The sequence below is a fragment of the Lytechinus pictus genome, chromosome 18 (genome assembly GCF_037042905.1).
Source record: "Lytechinus pictus isolate F3 Inbred chromosome 18, Lp3.0, whole genome shotgun sequence".
NCBI lineage: Eukaryota > Metazoa > Echinodermata > Echinoidea > Temnopleuroida > Toxopneustidae > Lytechinus > Lytechinus pictus.
The window spans coordinates 8,613,093-8,632,002 of NC_087262.1; the positions used below are offsets into that span (position 1 = coordinate 8,613,093).

At 38.0% G+C, this 18,910-nt stretch overlaps 1 protein-coding gene across 1 annotated transcript; it reads left to right on the forward strand.

The window, feature by feature from the left end:
* Nucleotides 1-803: 803 nt before the first annotated feature.
* LOC135157464 (protein NDNF-like) lies at nucleotides 804-11,375 on the forward strand. The gene is made up of 3 exons (XM_064113003.1): nucleotides 804-1,045; nucleotides 3,404-3,522; nucleotides 4,308-11,375. The coding sequence occupies exons 1-3, from the start codon at nucleotides 843-845 to the stop codon at nucleotides 5,681-5,683; spliced, it is 1,698 nt and encodes a 565-aa protein (XP_063969073.1). The 5' UTR covers nucleotides 804-842; the 3' UTR covers nucleotides 5,684-11,375.
* Nucleotides 11,376-18,910: the final 7,535 nt, after the last annotated feature.

Sequence of the window (18,910 nt, forward strand, 5' to 3'; positions counted from 1 at the left end):
CATTTCAATTTCGTTTAATCTATTCATTGGTTGGTTCCCTACACAGTTCCTGTGCACTAAAAACACACAGAATCCTGTTTTACATTGCAAGTGAAAGATCACTTGCAGTACAGGGAACAGAGGGGCGACCAGAGAGGACCAAATGGTCCAACTGCGTTGCCTGATCATTCTTAGTAGATAATAGACTCAGCAGGGGCAAGCCCTTGTGTCTTAACAATTGGCCTGTCCCTCCTCTTAAAATGTTGGGCAACATACCGTCCACTGCCATGACTGTGTTGGGTAATGTATGTTGGTAAAAAATATATATATATATTTTCGGCAATGATTATCAAATTGAGCAAAGTTATAACCCAATTATTAGGTCTTATTACCCAATTTGGACAGATTTTAACCAATCGTTGTGTGGACAGTATGTTGACCATGGTTGGTTAAAAGTTTGGCATGTTTTGCCCAACTATTTTAAGAGTGTTCAATCAGGTCCCCGTAACCCAAGACCTAGCGATTGATCATGTAGTTGATTTGTGTGGTGAGTTACATATAACGGTAAATTATATTCAATTTAAGAGTTAGCTTTATGATCAGTCACTTCACATTGTCCTACCATGGACCTTGTAGTAGGTCCATGGTCCTACGGACCCGAAACCTGCCAATGCCACCATGTTCTTCGTATTGTTCTCTCTTAATCTTAACGACAAAATGATTTTGCTGTGTCCCTCGTATTCTTTAAGATACTTTACATGAAATAAAACAACAATATTATCAATAATTTCTCTTTTTCACTTTTTTTTATATTCTATTCCAGTCTGGTACCAGGACTCATCCTTGTTGCTTTTGCAGCCGTCATGAACTCATTATTCAAGCCACCATTGACCTTCTTCCTCCCTCTCCTCCTCCTGGTGTCACGGGCCAAACTTTCCCCATCGCAGCGGCTACCGGGCAACACCCCTGGTGATTCTGGGCGGCACCCGGAGCTCTTCTACGAGAACGGCCTCTTGCCCGACGGCAGGGAGATGACAGCCTATGCAGCACAGGGAACCACCAAAAAGTAAGTCAATCAATATTGTGTGTCCCACAAAGGGGACAAGATCTTGATAATAATAATGTGCTTTTTAAAACTTTTATAAGCTAGATATTTCCATGAAATTTAGTATGTAAGTATAGTAGGATATGAGTGAGTGTATTTGGCGGACGTCCACGTAATCAATTAACGACTTGTGGTAGGATTCAGAGCATCTTAATGACGTCAATGACCAGATGATACTTATGGGACAAGATCATGACAGAAATGTTGTAATGCTCGTAATATAAAATTAATCTCAGGTCGAATTTGATTTGATTCTAGCGAACCCGTAAGGAGAGCCACTAATGGTAGCCATCATACAATTAGTACGCCATTTTGAACATGACCTATTTTCTTCTCATTCTTACATCCTTTGAAGTAAATTGATTTCCATAAAATAATTCTGAAACCGGGTAAATGAGTATGTAAATTTGTGGTTTACTCTATTATTACCGATATGTGAAGCATGATCTCCATCATTGGATATTCAATTCATCATCGCATAATGGTAGCACATGAAATATGAAAAGTTGATTACCCGATTGTCTTTTTCACGTTTTAAGAATGGAAAAGGGGCATAAATAATCTCGGGACGCTGGCTTTCCATATTTTTTAGGGCCTGATATTACCCTCATAAAATGATGAAAAGTGGTCCATAATTGCCAAATTATAAACCATGATTAATTTGGACCAATCACACTTCTTGGCTTGGTTTGTGCTACACTGCCGCCGACCAAGGCCCGTCCTTACCCCCCCCCCCCCCACTCCCTCTAAAAAGAGACCTACTCATATTTCCATCATATCATATCTCCAGAATCGTCTTGGCGCTTGTAAAAGGAGACCAACATTATACTCTGAGAAGACATAACAAACTCTAGCCAACCTTCTCGCGTGTGTCTCTTGAGCTGTACCCGGGGATTCCGTTTATTTTTCTTGGGGCTTATAACAATATCAATCCTTCAAAAAATTGCCATCCCATTAAACAGTCGTTGTTGTAATGCTTACACTGCTGATGAACTCTAAGCCTTTAAGGTCAGCTCATTGCGGTCAGATTTACGACGAAGATGAGCGCACGCGCAAATCCTCATCCGTAATGCACACATACGCACACCCTCATTCACACACGCGCACACACACATCCATATTATACACATACACACCCTCATCGAAGTTACACACAGACCCTCGTCTATGTTACACACCCACACTCACTTTCATCCACATCGCACAGAATGACACCCCCATCCGTATATCATACATGCACACACACACACATCCACACCCTCATCGATATTACACCCATGCACACCCTCAATTAGTCCGATATAAACCTCTCGAGCTTTACAAATAAACCTGACACTCTGAATCATTTCTGACCTTACCTTGTATGATTCCATTGCTTTACCTACCTTCGTTCTCTTTCTTGAAAATCTTTTACTTTCCATTTTCCCATTAAAATCATCTTCCTCTATATTTTACATTGAAATCCCAAATTAAACTTCCCCTACGTGCCGAAATACAGATGTGAACATTACGTGCCCTTTCACTTTTCTTTCGTTCTTTTCCTTTGATAAACTTTCTTGAGTATCCCTTCTTTTCTTGTACTTCTTGCGTTCCCCATCTTTCCTTTAAAACTTCCAGTTGACATTGTAAAAACTTTCTTTTATATCATACTGTCCCAATTTTGCATTTCATATTTTTCTGGTTATGACAACCGTCTTCACTCTGGCAAAGATCCAAAATAATTTAGCACGAAATGATGATCCCTCTTGGTACAATGTGAGGTACCTCTAGACATGTTAGGGGGAGACAATTTTCACGATTAAACAGTCATCTACCAACAGCACCAATCATCTATTAATATGTCTGTTACATGACTGGTTGAAACAACTTGTTTGACATTTAAGATCTTCCTTATGTTCTTCCTTAACATTCCATGACCCGAAGTAAATTTGATTTCCATTTCGTTGTAAAGCAACGGTGTTTCTGTTCTGATTTCAACCATGTCTGCTTGCCGTTCAGTCCCTGGATTAGACTCACACGAGACACAACTATCTCCTCATAATTTTTTTTCTCTACCAAGCTGGCATTTTCCCGAAAGTATTTCAAAAGTTTCAGGGGGCGTCGGACACATACAACTGTAATTAGCTGAAATCCATCGTCTTGAAGTGCGATTGTCAAACACGAAATCCCTGACACATTTTGAACCGCTGTCATTTTAGCAAAAGAAGTTTCCGTGTCACTTTATATCACTCCATTTATTTCACCTCCGTGAGTAAACATAAAGAAATGTATTTATTCTTCATATGATTGTATTTTCATTTCTTTCTTTTTCATGTCCAGATTTTTCTTCACGGTTGATGAAGACAACACCCCAGTACGAATAGTGGTGACTCCTTGTTCGGCCAGGATTGAATGGAATTTATCAATGCTAGAGCTCCCAGAGGACGGCAGTGGTTCCAGTAAGTAAATTCTCCTCTTTATAAATACACACACGAACACATGCTCTCAGTATTTTTACCATACACACCCACACACACACATGTACATTTATTGCGGAAATCGATATCATGTGTATTTATTTCAATTATGCCACTGCCTGACGATTTTCGTGTCAAAAGGAATCTCGTACATCAAGGATACCTAAGAAATTGTTGATATACAACCGAGGACCCATCAGAGCAAATCGGGGACTTTTAAATGCACCCCTTTAATTATGCAAGTATAATTTGGGACCGTTTGCAATGAGTCAGCGTACCGACCACGTCCTCGGTATGTTGCGAAGTTCGTACGTGTGTTTTCAGCATTGGTAAATGCCTTTACATCATCCGCACACATCCTTTCGCATTACCCTACATCGGAGGACAAATTATTCCCTCTCCATGTGTTTCCTATTCCTTAAAGGTGTTACACTTATTGCACATCTCGGGGTTAGCCATTAAATTTCCTGGCTACTGTTTTATGAAAGCCCAGCCATATCCAATATACATATGCAAATACCCAACCATGAGAATCATCGATCAGGGCCAAAATCACACTAGCTTGCAAAGCGTCGTTGAATTAAGCACGTTTATAGTTAGTAAGAAGGAGGTTCCTAAGAATTTGTAGTGCCCACTGCCTGGACCACCTTTGCGCCGTGAAATAGATACGACAAATGTTTCTTATCAATTCAGTTTTTGGAAACACACATTTACCCACAATGGTCAACAATTTATACCTTATTCTTTTTTTCCATCCGATTTTCCAGGTGCTGCTGACCAGTTAAGCGAACAGCGCCCTCGACGGCAGCCTACAACTACCCCTGGGACGATCCTGAAAAGCTATTCAGGTTACGACGCGGGAAAATATATGACCAACACATCTCCAGCGTGCACCTATGTCTTAGAGGTGCGGAGTGTTGAACGAGGGACGTCCTTTCAGATTTACGCGACGTCGACACCCGATTCAGATCATTTCTTTCCAGAGCTCCCGAGTGATCCGCAAGTCGATGTGACGTCATTCAATAAGAACCGGGTGTCGTTGGCGTGGAAGCCGAGTCCTTCCGACGTGGTTTACCATCAACCGGTTCGATACTGCCTGGCGATTAACACCAGACGAAACTACCACACATGGTGTGGTGTCCAGGCTAGTGTTCCAGGTGGCGGTTCCAATCCGTTCCCGTCATCGCAAACGAGATTTGGCTTCGATTCGGAAAGAGAAATGCGTCGGGCTAGGAAGCGGATTCAGGAAGAACAAGCGATTCTTAGCAGATCTGATGAAGCGCCCGATATGGTGATTGAATGCGTCGGCTCAAAGACCCTGCATACGATTACCAACTTAGATCCAGGTACGAGATACTTTTTTGATCTCTTTGCCGTGGATCAAGTTACTAATCGAAGCGTAGCCTTCATCGGAACGTCGATCTATACCCGCGCCGAACCTCCCGATCGGAGGATCATAAGATTAAAAGATGGTGGGCTAAGAACGATCAGGGCAGAACGCTCGAGTTCAATCAAGCAGTTCAGATTCCCAGTAAGCGGCAAGTCGCGTGACCAGGATGTCAATGTCACTATTCAGTCATGTTCGCAAACAATTGCGGTAGAGATCTGGAGAGAAGGGGTGAAGATTCGAGATGCTCCAGTGAAATCCCTTAAGCATTTCAGCATACGTAATGTGGAAGATGAACTTCTGATAAAAGTCAAGACCAGGAGGCGGACACCGACAGATTATAAAATATTTGCGACAACAAATCCATCAAAGTACCCTTTTCCGCAGCTCCCAAAAGACAGCACGATAAGAGTTTTCAAAAACTTAAGACAGTGTACGTCAGTGACGCTGGCGTGGTTAAGCACAAAAGAGGTTTCACAATATTGTTTGTATATGCGGGAGGAAGATCCGAAAAGTAGAGGCCTTATCAGGCAAGATAGCCGTTGTCATGGACCGAAGAATCGGAAAAAGAGCGAGAAAGTGTTATGTCGCTCGGTCAATGGTGCAGAAGCAGAAAGAGACGCTTTGACAGAAGTGGTTACAGGCCTGAAGGCAGGCACTAAATACATTTTTGACGTGTATGTCAGTGGGGTCGGCAAGGAGACTCTTGCATACAAGAGCAAAACTGTGAAGACAAAACGGACTTGTGACGTTTGAAGGAGAAGATTTCTCTCGAAATGGTAAACACAACACTTGTTGCAAGAGGCTGAAAGACGAACATAATGGATCAAACGTGTGCTAAAAATCCGCAGGGAACGACAAACTCTGGTCGAAGCTGTTATGTATCGCCCTTTACAGCCTTCATAGGTTGTTGACGCGATGGTGAGGACAGGACCAAGTGCTACTGCAAAGGCCAAGGTGGATTAACACTTATGAGACTCTGTCGAGGCGCCCTCTACGTGGTATTGGAGAAACCATAGAGGTCGCTCCAGTGAAAAGTGGCATGTCGAACACCGTAACCTATATCATATTTTATCCACTGTAAATTGAGCCACTCACTTATTTAAAGGTTTACAGGTGTCGTACAAGGTGGAGTAACATCTCGTCACCGATCGCCACATCAAAGCATGTAAGATATCGGTATCGGAAGAGTGGAGGATATCGGAATCTTTAATTGTATGGACGATGAAAACTGTCAATATCGATATTATCACATATGTGTCGTCTGAATTAATCCGATGACGCGATCGTAAATGCAAATAACGATTGTACATATTCGTCAACATGAATTCGTCATCATAATCTGAGAATGTATTCGTATTTAATTAATTACAATGTCTGCATTTCTTTCATACATTTTGTGATTTTAATCTTATGAAATTGGTGGCCTTCAAGTGTTATGACTTATTTTTGTTTCACTGCCAAGTATATTTTAAGTGCAAGTTTTAGTGAGTATTTTCCCTGCTGCAGAGCTATTGTTTACAATCTATTTTTGGCGATCATAAAGACCACGTTCTCTATCAGTATATTGTTGTTTAAAGAGAAATATGCTGAAACGTACAACTGGAAATCAGTGATTTCTGGATAATATTTTATGAACTTACGTGTAGATTTCATTTGAAATGTCGTATGGCGAGTGTCTTCGGTAATGACAAATCATATTCAGTTTACGGGATGCGTTGGCTTGTCTATGATTATATAACAACCAGCCCAATGTAATGATGCAGTCAGACCAACGAAACCGACTCCAAACCGACCGGTGGAATGTCGTTCGAAGTAACGCAATAGATTTGATCTATCTGGAGTGAGTTTGGTTGGTGCGACTGCCACGTATTAAAGGGTTGTGATCCCACTGTGCCAGAGTTTGGAAATCCATGCTGGGTTATGTTGTGCCCAAAATTAATGCAGAATAAACGCATCATTTACCTCACCTCATACCTCTAGTGATCAAACATTAGTTTAAAAAAAAAAAAACTGTCTACCGGTGTTTATCTAACAACTAAAATGAATGTAGCAGTACAACTTTCCACCTCCTTCTCCATCAATGATGGTATCTTCAATGTGGTGTTCCGGCATGGCAAAATGTTCCGATAGACAGATCAATGAAGCCACCGTAGAGTAAGAATCGTTTTAAGGATCAGTATTATATCCCCAGACTACAAGATCCACAAGGTTCATTTCGAAATCCCCCTCAACAGTTTAAAAAAAAAACCTTTGGCATGATATTAATCTACATTAGTTGCACTCAAACCAGATTATTTTATAGAATTTGAACATGGTAATCTAATGTGACTTTGAAATACATGTAATTCTAATGGTATCTAGTGAAATTGTTATGCAAATAAACACCCCCTGGACATACATTTGAACAAAAATTAACTCATTATTTATTATTAAATGTTTGGGAAATATTGTTTGCGTCTTATTTGGTATTCCACACTCGGGTTTTTGGTAAAATTATTTGGAACTGCACGAACTAGATTAATAATTTTAAGTTCATATAAGCACATAGAGACATGGACAAAAAATAGACTGTACGTGATGGGCATTATTTCATTACTCTTGATGCCCAATCGGTTTGAAAAATCGTTCGATTGTTGAACATCTGCTCTTTTGGGGGGAATGATCCCTTTCATTGTTGGAACAGGGAGTAGTTATTTTTTGTTTCTTTTTTTTTTCATATTGAAAATAGCGGCATATGCTTTCCTAAATAATCTCAGAGTAAGGTTTTTGGATACAATAGTCACTTAGCATGGATTAAACATTTTACGTTCAACTTAGGCCTATATCTCATTTTAAATGAATTTGTGTTTATTGATCGATATTTTGTCGATATGAAAAAAGATGATTTTACCCATGGTGTCAAAGGTTAAACAAATTGTATATGATTGTCACGTCTGAATATATTTATGAGGAGGACCTTATCATAGATCTTATGAAAACATGATGGTGTTGTGTATTAGTGAAAAGATATATTTATTGAGTGCTTGAATTAGGAAACTTTTAGTCAAAACTCCTTTCCCTAATTTCACTGTTTCGTCTATTTTAAGTGATGAAGCACGTATGATAATCAACTACCTTTACTTTTCCAAGTATTTATAAGATACTTCACGATGCACTTAATGATTACAGGTTGACTCGTGTACGACATTAAAAGTGTTAGTAGTATACTGCAGTCCCATGCACAACATATGGTGTTAGTAGTTCATAGTCGACGTGCTACTATCTTTTCTATCCGCATTATCTGGAGCCCTGGATCACATATGTGAACGCCTTTTACAAAGAAAGGGTGAACAATATTTGACAAATGTGGCAAGACTTTGATTTTTACGATTCGTATTTTCTAATGGGATTCCATTTTTTTTCTATATAAAATTGGTCTTACATCACTATCTAAAGGCCTGTCTGATTTTGGTTGTTGTTGTTTTTCCTGACGGTGGGTTTTGTGCTATTTAAATACATTTCAGTAAGGATTGTTTCTAATGAGTTTAAGTATGGGCCTATATACAATCACTGTTAGTACATTGTTTTGTTATATTCATAATTGATTTCTACTAAATTTGCCAATGTATGATCATTATTCTTGTGCTTTATGAAATGAATTTATTGATTTTTGTAAATTTTAAATTTTGTACAAAAAGACGAATATTTTTGCGTTGTTTCTCAGTCCTGTGTTTGACGAAATTGCACTCTTTTCATGATCACAGTATTACATTTCTAGAACAGAATTAGGACTTTAATGAACGCAAATCATGACTAATAATGTTAAACATTTTACAGCAATGTGTGTTAGTGAAATAATGAACTTTGACCAAGATGTGTATGTCTTTAGTGTAATATCTCTATGATATAAATATTAGTTTATAGCTTATGACTCGTACTAACTATTATGTCGACTTTTCTTCACGTCCAAATCTATAATCATGATCAAGATTCGTGTTGGAATAATGTTTGGATATAGACCCCCTTTATATGTTTTTAGAATCTGGATCCATCTCTGAGAACTGTTTTGTAATCAATATGCTTCAATCGTTTTTGATGTGCCTCAGATATATTCCGATATTTACAAGCACTGTTATTCTATCACTCTACACTGTAAAGATTACGGTGTACAAACAGTACCTGTCGATGTTCTATTAAAGAGGACAACACCCTAAGGTGTAAAAATACACCACTGAGTTTGGACATACAGTGTTATGTTTATTTTTGTAAACAGAATGTGTTATAATAACACCAATTGTATTGAACCAACACCATGAGTTAAGCACTAGTGTAAAGTATTCGATGTTGTCCTCTGTACGCATTCGTGGTTGAGTTTTTGGGGGGACATTGTTCGAAAGGTATACCCCCATATTGGGCATGTTGGGTAAAGATTGAAAATGCGTTGTTCTGTAAAATGATCGGAAGAATTTACACAATGTCGTGTTTAATACCGATAACACATATCATTATTATTATTTTTGTTAAATTCCGATTCAACACATATTATTTGAAAGACAGAATTAACCCACCCAACTTTCCCTTTTGCCATGGCTAAGAAACACAAGTTTGTTATCATTCGCAAAATTTGAATTGACCAATCAAGATCATTTTGGCATGCGCATCTTGCTCAGAAGACTGTTCAGTGTCCAATCATAGTTTCTCTTTCAAACTTTTCCCTACTCGCAAATTGTGTGTGGTGGGGCCTTGGTTTAATGGGGGTAAGCTAATACTATTGGGACTGATAGAGATGTTTTGGTCATTCAAATTATGTTTTAATCCTTCTTTAATTTTAGTCCATTTACGAGTGATCTTTGTCAGGTATTTTACTGGACCGCCCGATCTGTGGTTTTGGTTTTTTTTCTAATTAGGACCAGCTATTTCTGTAGTATGGTGATGGGAAAGAGGGAATGTCAAAAATGAGCTTTGATTTTTAGACATCTGACATGGTAACGATGTACCCACGTCAATGCATTTAGATTCAAACTTGGATGCTTTAGTTCGTCTTTTCATTTTGGAAAACTGAATTGTTTCTATTTGCAGTTTGTATGGAATTCAAATCGTTTATTACATAATCACTTTTTCCTCAATCTTACAGTGAAAGAATGGTCTGCTTTCTGCTCAATTCTAGTTTCGAGAAGCGAATGCATTGCGACTTCGCTACAATGATAAAGTCGTAAGAAGTACATGTAGATTGTAGCGGAGTCTCTATATCTGGCAAGAGCTGTGGTCAGAAAATCAGTCCAACGAACGCATTGGGAAAGCAAACCGAGACAATAATTGATCTGTTGGCGCAAAGTGTAAATTTCAGAGACGCCGTAGAGGGAGCTCTACCCGTGCCGACTGTGAGCGGCATTGACGTGAATTGATGTGATGACTATTTTGGTTTATGTGTATCCTCTTCTCTTGTAAACCTTTGTGTGCTTACCTTTAATGTTATTGTTTTATTATCTTTATCACACGTATTTATTTTTTCTTTCTCAATCATTCTACCAATTTCATTATTCTCATTTTCATCGCTTGTTTTCTCCATTCTTGTTTCTTCCACCTTTTCTCTCTCACTTCCTGTTTTCCTTTTCATTCTACTTATTCATCCCTTTTTTATGTTTCTCTCTCTCACGATCTCTACATCTACCCCCCACCCCCTTCTCTCTATCTCTCTCTCTCTCTCTCTCTTTATATATTTCCCCCTTTGTTTATATCTTGTTTTCTTTCATTATCTCTATCCAATTCCTTCATCATTTCTTCTTCTATCTCTCTCTTACCCTTGGTCCGTGCCAATCTTATCTAATCTTTCCCGTATCTGCTCTTATTCACAATTCCACATAGCATGTAGTAAGTTAAATTCATGTTGACTGCAGCTCAACATAACATTCTTTAATCTAAATAAGGCATCGGTATTTGGATCAGTGTTACTTTGCAATTTTATACATACATTTTCATTCTGAATAAAAGCTGGGACATCGTTAGTACTGTCACAACATGCCCAGTGTATGAGCAATCAAATATTGTGAAAAGGGTTAAATGGTTAAATACGCATTTGGATCGTTTTGAAGAAGGCTGAAATAATCTAATCGCTTTTCTATTTTTAATGTTATGTGCCAAGAAGTTTTATTTAGAAGGTTAAGAAAAAATATTAAGATCGAATGCTCAGCACTTCTTGCTTTTTTACATCATTATTTGAACAAGAAAAAACAAATTTGAATAAAAAACAATCATTATCGGAAGTTGTAACTAAATTGAGATCGAGACCAATGAATTTGAAAAAAATAAAAATCACAGACGCATTTCAAATAGAGGTTGCTTTACACGTTTACGTCGAAAATATTTTTGCCTTGACTCAGTTTGATGTATTTTGATGTATTTTCATGTGTTTTCTTTTCCTTCTGAAAATAATGTGAATATGAAATAAACTGTGTCAAAAAACATACAACGTACAAAAAGTGGTATATTTTAGCTTTATTTTTGTTGCACCTTACCTTATCGTTAACTATGAATTGTGGGAGAACTACTTAGGAGTGACGTAGGAGTGGCATTTATAAAGGAGTGTAGAGTGACATGATATGAGCAGAAGCGGATCTAGAGGGGGGGTTGGGGGGGTTGCAACCCCCCCAAAAAAAAAAAATCCGAGGACCATTTTTTTTAATCTTATCTTTTTTTAAAAACTTGTAATTTTATTTTATTCTATTTCTATGTATTTATTTCATTTATTATTATTATTATTATTATTATTATTATTATTTCTTTTTGGGGGAGGGGGGGGGTTGGGCGAACAAATGTCACAGGAAAATGCAACTTAATTTTACAAATTTTCATGGGGGTTAATTTGGCAACGACCTCTATACCAAAAAGAGTGGTGTTTTAGATGCAAGAAAACGCCATTTTCACACACAGATTTTCAAAAATTTTCCCTACTGTGGGAGGGGGGACACCCTCCCCCCCTCGCTCGCTCCGCTCGCTTGGACTCGGTCGCTACGCTCCCTCGCATACCACCCCAACCCCCCCCCCTTTATAAAAAGCTGGATCCGCCCCTGATGAGTATGATATAGAAGAGTGGTAGGTAGATATATATAATAGAAGAGTAAAGAGTGGAAATGATTGGCCGAATGACACATAATGTAAAACAGGAATGTAAGGTCGCACGGGCCTAATCACAACTGGCAGGCCATAGATATTCATTCGAGCCAACCCATTGCTCAATTTTTGAATTTGATATTGCTGAAATCTTGACAAAAATGAATGAATATGACTGATGATCTAACACTGATTCTAGGGAGGGTACCTACTGAACTTACTTTTTCCAAATTGGAAAGATATATCACCACTATGGAACTATATTTTGACTGGCGGAAGAATTATGGTAATTTTACTCTCTCAAGTGATGAATTTGGTCCCGGCAGGCGTAGTCTTCATAAATGCTGATTTATTTTTAAAATGAGCCGATCGAGGTACCCTTTTCTGGTCAGATATGGAATGTCAGACATTTATCCTATCCACTGGTAGTAAACATTCAACCCTCGAATTTCCTCCTTATTTTTTATGAATTCTTTTTAAGTGCCACTTTAACACACGAGTCTATGGGAAATGAATTAGGCCTGTGAGCCCTATAGCAAGGCTATATAGGCCTATTACAAGGGGAATTCCCTAGTGGATGAAACAACAGCCCAAACTCTTCAGTAGCAAATTATTTTCAATAGTATGCACGTTTGTTAAGGTCTTAAAGTGTCAACTACTGCTATAGCGTAACTCGCTCCCTAGCTTATTGAAAATGTGTCCAGTGTGTGCGCGCACTGCCTCTGTGTTTGCCTCTGTGTTGTTTGGGATTGGATGCACGCATATGATCCTCTACATGCACAAGCACACGATTGCCTCCTACATGTATGATTTGCTCTTTGTTTGGGATTGGATGCACGCATATGATCCTCTACATGCACAAGCACACGATTGCCTCCTACATGTATTTGCTCTTAATGAAAAATATGCTGCACTTTTTTACCAAGTTACTATATGTCCTAAATTTCTTTTTATTTGTATTTTTAGAATGGACTTCAAACCAAAAAGGAGGAAAAACTTAACCAGAAGCATATAGAGTGGTTTGTGCGTGAATATTTTACAAATTAGAATAACATGGATTGAAAAGTAAAGGCTGGGGCAATGCTTAACACATTTTCATTCGGAGGGGGGGGGGGAGGCAAAGACATAAGGGAACTTATATTCATCAGGTTATTATATGTCTTGAATTTCTTTTATTTTTATTTTTAGAATGGACTACAAACGAAAAAAAAAGGAGAAAAAAACTAAACCAGAAGCCTATAGAGTGTTTTGTGCGTGAACCGTTACAAATTAGAATAACATGGATTCAAAAAGTAAAAGCTGGGACGGCGCTTAACATATTTTTATTTGGAGGGGGGGAGGCAAAGACAATAAGGGTACTTATATTTACCAGGTTATTATATGTCTAAAATCTCTTTTTTATTTGTATTTTTAGAATGGACTACAAACCAAAAAAGGAAGAAAAACTTAACCATAATTAATAAAGTGTTTTGTGCGTGAAATTTTAAAAATTAGAATAACATGGATTTAAAAAGTAAATCTGGGGCAATGCTTAACATATTTTCATATGGAGAGGGGGGGAGGCAAAGACCTAAGGGAACTTATATTCATCAGGTTATTATATGTCTTGAATTTCTTTTATTTTTATTTTTAGAATGGACTACAAACGAAAAAAAGAAGAAAAAACTTAACCAGAAACCTATAGAGTGTTTGTGCGTGAACATTTTACAAATTAGAATAACATGGATTCAAAAAGTAAAAGCTGGGGCGGCGCTTAACATATTTTTATTTGGAGGGGGGGGGGGGGTAGGCAAAGACAATAAGGGTACTTATATTTACCAGGTTATTATATGTCTAAAATCTCTTTTTTTATTTGTATTTTTAGAATGGACTACAAACCAAAAAGGAAGAAAAACTTAACGAGAATCAATAGAGTGTTTTGTGCGTGAATATTTAACAAATTAGAATAACATGGATTTAAAAAGTAAATCTGGGGCAATACTTAACATATTTTCATTTGGAGAGGGGGGAGGCAAAGACCTAAGGGAACTTATATTCATCAGGTTATTATATGTCTTGAATTCCTTTTATTTTTATTTTTAGAATGGACTACAAACGAAAAGAAGGAGAAAAAACTTAACCAGAAGCCTATAGAGTGTTTCTACTATTTCCATAGTTCTCACCATAAAAACATTTTTTGGCATCTTATGCATGGGTTTTTACGTTTCGTTTACAAAGGTTTTAAGAGCAATACTATTATATATTTTTTATTTCAACCGACAATCATGACAATGTTGACTATGTGAGCATTTTCATTGATGCTTACTTCTACGCAAGACACATTGCTGCAGTAAAAAAAAAAAGAAGAAAATTGTGCCTCTCGAAAGTAGATCCGCCACTGCTGTCCCTTTCAAAAATATTTTCAACTTCATTAAATTTCATGGGTGATCATCTGTATGTCAATCATGGCGTATTCGGAAGGGGTGTCTCCATCAACCCGTGTTTTTATTATAGAAAAAATATTCCAGTTCATTCCATCACATTATTTCAAATATTACTAACATGAAAAGTAGGTATGCACATGAAATACAATCGCCGAATAATCACCATGATTTCAAATTCGTTGACGCTTAACATATAAAAATTGAAATAAAAGATTTGAATCTGAAATTGAGCGGGAAAAGCTCTATTATGAGCCTCAACTTTCATGGGGTGCACGCCTTTCCCCTGTGTACTGCACTTGTACTAATTGGTACCTAGTGCACATATAAAAAAGAAATGACTCATTGAACCATTTCCCTTCTCAAGCTCTTTCTCTTTCTTATTTTCTCCCCCCCCCCAGTTTTAGAACTTTTGAGAATAGAGCCAGAATCTCTTTCGTTACGCCAGTAGTTTGAATCATTAATAAACTGATTATTTTTTTTCATAATAGTAAACAGAGTAGGATTATACGTTGTAAACGTGGGTATTTATTGCCATGTCAGAGGTGAAAGTTAGCATTTCAAATAGTAGAAAAACAAATTCTTATTAAGGTGAAAAACTCTTTGGGAAAACTTGTTTATTTGTAAAAGAAGAAAAGCAAGATCTGCAAAGATATCGTTCTCTTAGTTTATTCTGATTTTGGCCTCGGAAAATTGTCAGCTCAGCGCATAGCATTTCTTTATAAATTAGCTAAATCGCCGTCTTGGTTAAAAGATAATTTTAGATTTTTCTGTCTTCTCATGCTCATCTTTTCTCATAGACCGCGGGTCATACATCCAATATAAGCCTCCTTAACATTTTCGTGCCTCACCTCTTGTATATTCCTATTTTTTGTCACATTTTAGAGAAAAAAAAATCACTGAACATTAATTTATAACTCGTCAGTGTCAAAAGTGCATATTCGTCACATCTTTTCAATTCCACAATACTTTTACTGTGCTGGTGCTCACACACATTATTCATTATTTACACATATTACCCTAGTCCCTTGTCTATGGCCAAATACACGGTAAGCCCCTGGTTACCTAGCCCTAGAGCAGCCAAGACTGGCAAGAGCAGGCGCGGATCCAGGATTTCGTAGGGAGGGGGCCCAAATTCGACCTGATTTTGGCGCCCCTGTGTACTTTTCGGAAAAATGGCGGCCCCTCCCTCCCCCAGGCAATCATAAGTGCCTTAAATTATCTCATTTCATAGGCACATGAAGAAGAGGCAATTGAATAATGGTTTTATAATGATGTGTTCATGAATAAATGCAATACCACTTTAAAAAAGAATCAATGCGAGCGCGAAGCGCGAGCGATTTCTATTTTAAACATTTGATGCTTTCAATCTCGTTTAAGATCTCATCAGAGTAGGCCCTGCAAGAATTATGTGAGCGGGAGCCAGGCACGGATCCAGGATTTCTTAGGGGCCCCTAATTTCAAGTCAAGTAATAATCGTGCCAAAATGACTCCCATTGCCGAATGGGTAATGTCTAGTTACTTCACACATAAACCTCTCTTGCATTGTATAGGCATACTTCGTTCTTCTGGGTACTCCCATTTTTTTTCTTTTCTACTTTTTGTTTCAGGGCTTGAAAAATCTTACGGGGATGACATCCCTGTATCGCCGCGTATGAACACTGGTTGTGCAATAACTAAATTGCATATTCTGCATGACAGAAAGTTAGTGTTTTTTGGGGGTAATATATTCTTGAAAAAATATACATGCTTTTTATTATAGAGTTGAGGTAGACTCAGTAGTCAGCACTCAGCATTTACTAATTGGGAGTGCACTGCCTACTTAGATCTGTAAGTGTTTGGATATGTTATATAATCATGGCCAAGGTCAAATGTAATTTAGGGTCAATGCAGGATTTTGCAGTGTACAAAGAAAGATAAACGTCGAATCCAATATCGTTTGGAAAATGACCCCAAAAGTCGTTATAGAAATAGATTACTTGAATCTGTGAAATCATTAAGTCCAAAATGTTTTTATGCATGTTTGTATTATGTATGTAATAGTAATGGTAATTATACATCAATAGAAATGTTTTGACCTTGTCGGCAAATAATGGCTCTTTTTTTTTGGGGGGGTGATATTCGGTTGGCAAGCAAAATCCACAGAGTGATGCACGAAATATTCCAGTCTTTCTTTTGGTAAATATCAAATATCATAGAGTCTATGTCAACTATTGTATGAGAAGGCCCCAAAGCAGGGTAGGAAATACACTGGAACTCAGCGCTAAGGCCGATTTTTTAGCTCCCCCATATGGACTAGCCGTCAGTCAATTATCCTCACAGGCTGAGGTTCAATGTATAACATACTGACATCACCAACCGCGTAGCCAGGATTTCATTTTGGAGGAGGCGGTAAATGCACGCGAAGCGTGCCAGTACTTACAAAGCGCGCGAAGCGCGTTCCCTAGGGGTTGGGTGCAGGGAGGGGGAGTTCCCCCCCCCCCCCCCTCCCGCGCGAAGCGCGAAGCTTTCGGTGTTTCATAAATTAAAATCAAAAGGAGCCGTCTCTCTTGTCTCTAGTACCTATATCAGCCCCAATTCAGTTGAATATATTGTGATTTTAAACCTTGTTTTCAAAAGTGATTGTGAATGCACAAAAAGGGGATAAAACGGAGGAAATTAAAATAATATTAACCCCGTGCGAAGCGCGGAAGCTGAAGCATTTTATCATTTTTTTTTGCAAAGAAAAGGGTCCCGAGAAAAAGGGTATTCTCTAAGTCACATTGAATACTTTCCTTGGAAAGATCAGATTTGATTACAAATAATTTAGCGACAGTGCATATCTTAACTCGCAAAACAGGTGAGAAGAAGGATATCTGCTGAGAGAAAGATATGCCTCCCCGCGCAGAGCAATGAATCTCTGAAATTTAAAAAGGCAGACGTTTCAATCAATGCAGATATCTCTAATACCCCAATCGGTTCTAATTCAATTTTTTTATAAGATTATTGAACTTCATTACAAGGAAAATAGTGCGCAAAAAGTTGAAACTTCTGAGATTTATTGAAATTGTATAAAACGGGATGATGTATAATTTCTTTGACTTATCCTGATGCGCTTCATTTTGAATGAAAAAGAAACTCAAGTGTCATTCGCAATTTCACACTGAGGGCGCAAAACATGCAGAACAAGAGATGAATGTGCAGGGAAATGACATGAAGTTAAGTAGAAGTTAAGTAAAATATTGTATTTTTTTATTTGATACGGCACGATTTTTTTACCTTCCTCTTTTTAAATTAGGAACCTGTTTGCCCCCATATTATGGTTGTTTAGTATAAAAATGAGCTGAAAAGCGGGAGAATTTGCCTATATTGAGCTGACGGCAGAAAGTGATATAAAGATTTTACCCGCCCGGAGCCGACCCGACCAGAAGTTACGCGATCAATTAAAAAAAACGATAACTTCATACTTCGGCCTATCCTTACTCTAATTTCATGCCCTAATGTATATTTGAACTTTAACTGGCAAGAAACACATATAGCTGAGGTGGAAAAATAGAGTTATAGAAAGGGTGAGGGAAACAAAGGAGAACTGCAATAATTATTGTCATTAAACGCGCGCAGCGCGGAAGCAAAATTCATATTTTTAAATTTAGAGCAAGAGTGAAGGAGTTTCTTTTTTGAGAAAAAAAAAGAATAAAAAGAAAGTCCACAAAGCTACCTTTCTTCCCTTTCCTTCCTTCGCTTTTCCTTTTCTCTTCTCTTTTTCCCTTCTTTTTTTCTTCTTTTTGGGGACGTTTGGGGGGGGGGGGCGACCGCCCCCACCGCCCCCTGGCTACGCGCCTGGACATCACTAAGGTCGAAATACATTCATGACTATGATGGTCAACTGGTCATGAGCTTTGAGCCATAATTCAAAGGAAACAAATATTCGATATGGCATAACTGAACATTTTTTGCCGTGAAATGTTTCTTTTCCACCGATTCATCGAATAGGTCAGGAATCAAGTATGTTTCATGCAACTTTTTCTCGACCGTGCGTCATTCATATTTAACTAAGAGGGTCTCATAATTATGAAAAGAGAAGAAATGGATGTTTCAGTTATGAACTTTGATTTCCGAATAGATAGCAGTAAAAGCCAGAAAAATCGTAAAATTGCTCGTGCAAACGAAAATTTGGTAACACCATTTATACTGGCGTAAATCCGTGTTGATGGGTGGGGGGGATGACTGAAATATTTTGACATTTTTTTTTGCAATCATGTTTTTAAATATGCAAGGAATTGTCATTGATGTGTCCACAGTGGCGTACCGCGGGTCACCAGCAACATTTTTGAAACACTGAGTGAGCGCGCTGAGTTGCTAGTTATTCTGACCCAATATAGACATTTTAAGGACAATGTCATTAAACGGATATGTATCTCACTGATCAAATAATGCGAGCGCGAAGCGCGAGCTGACTTTTTTTTATTCACACCTAAAAAGGGACATTGTA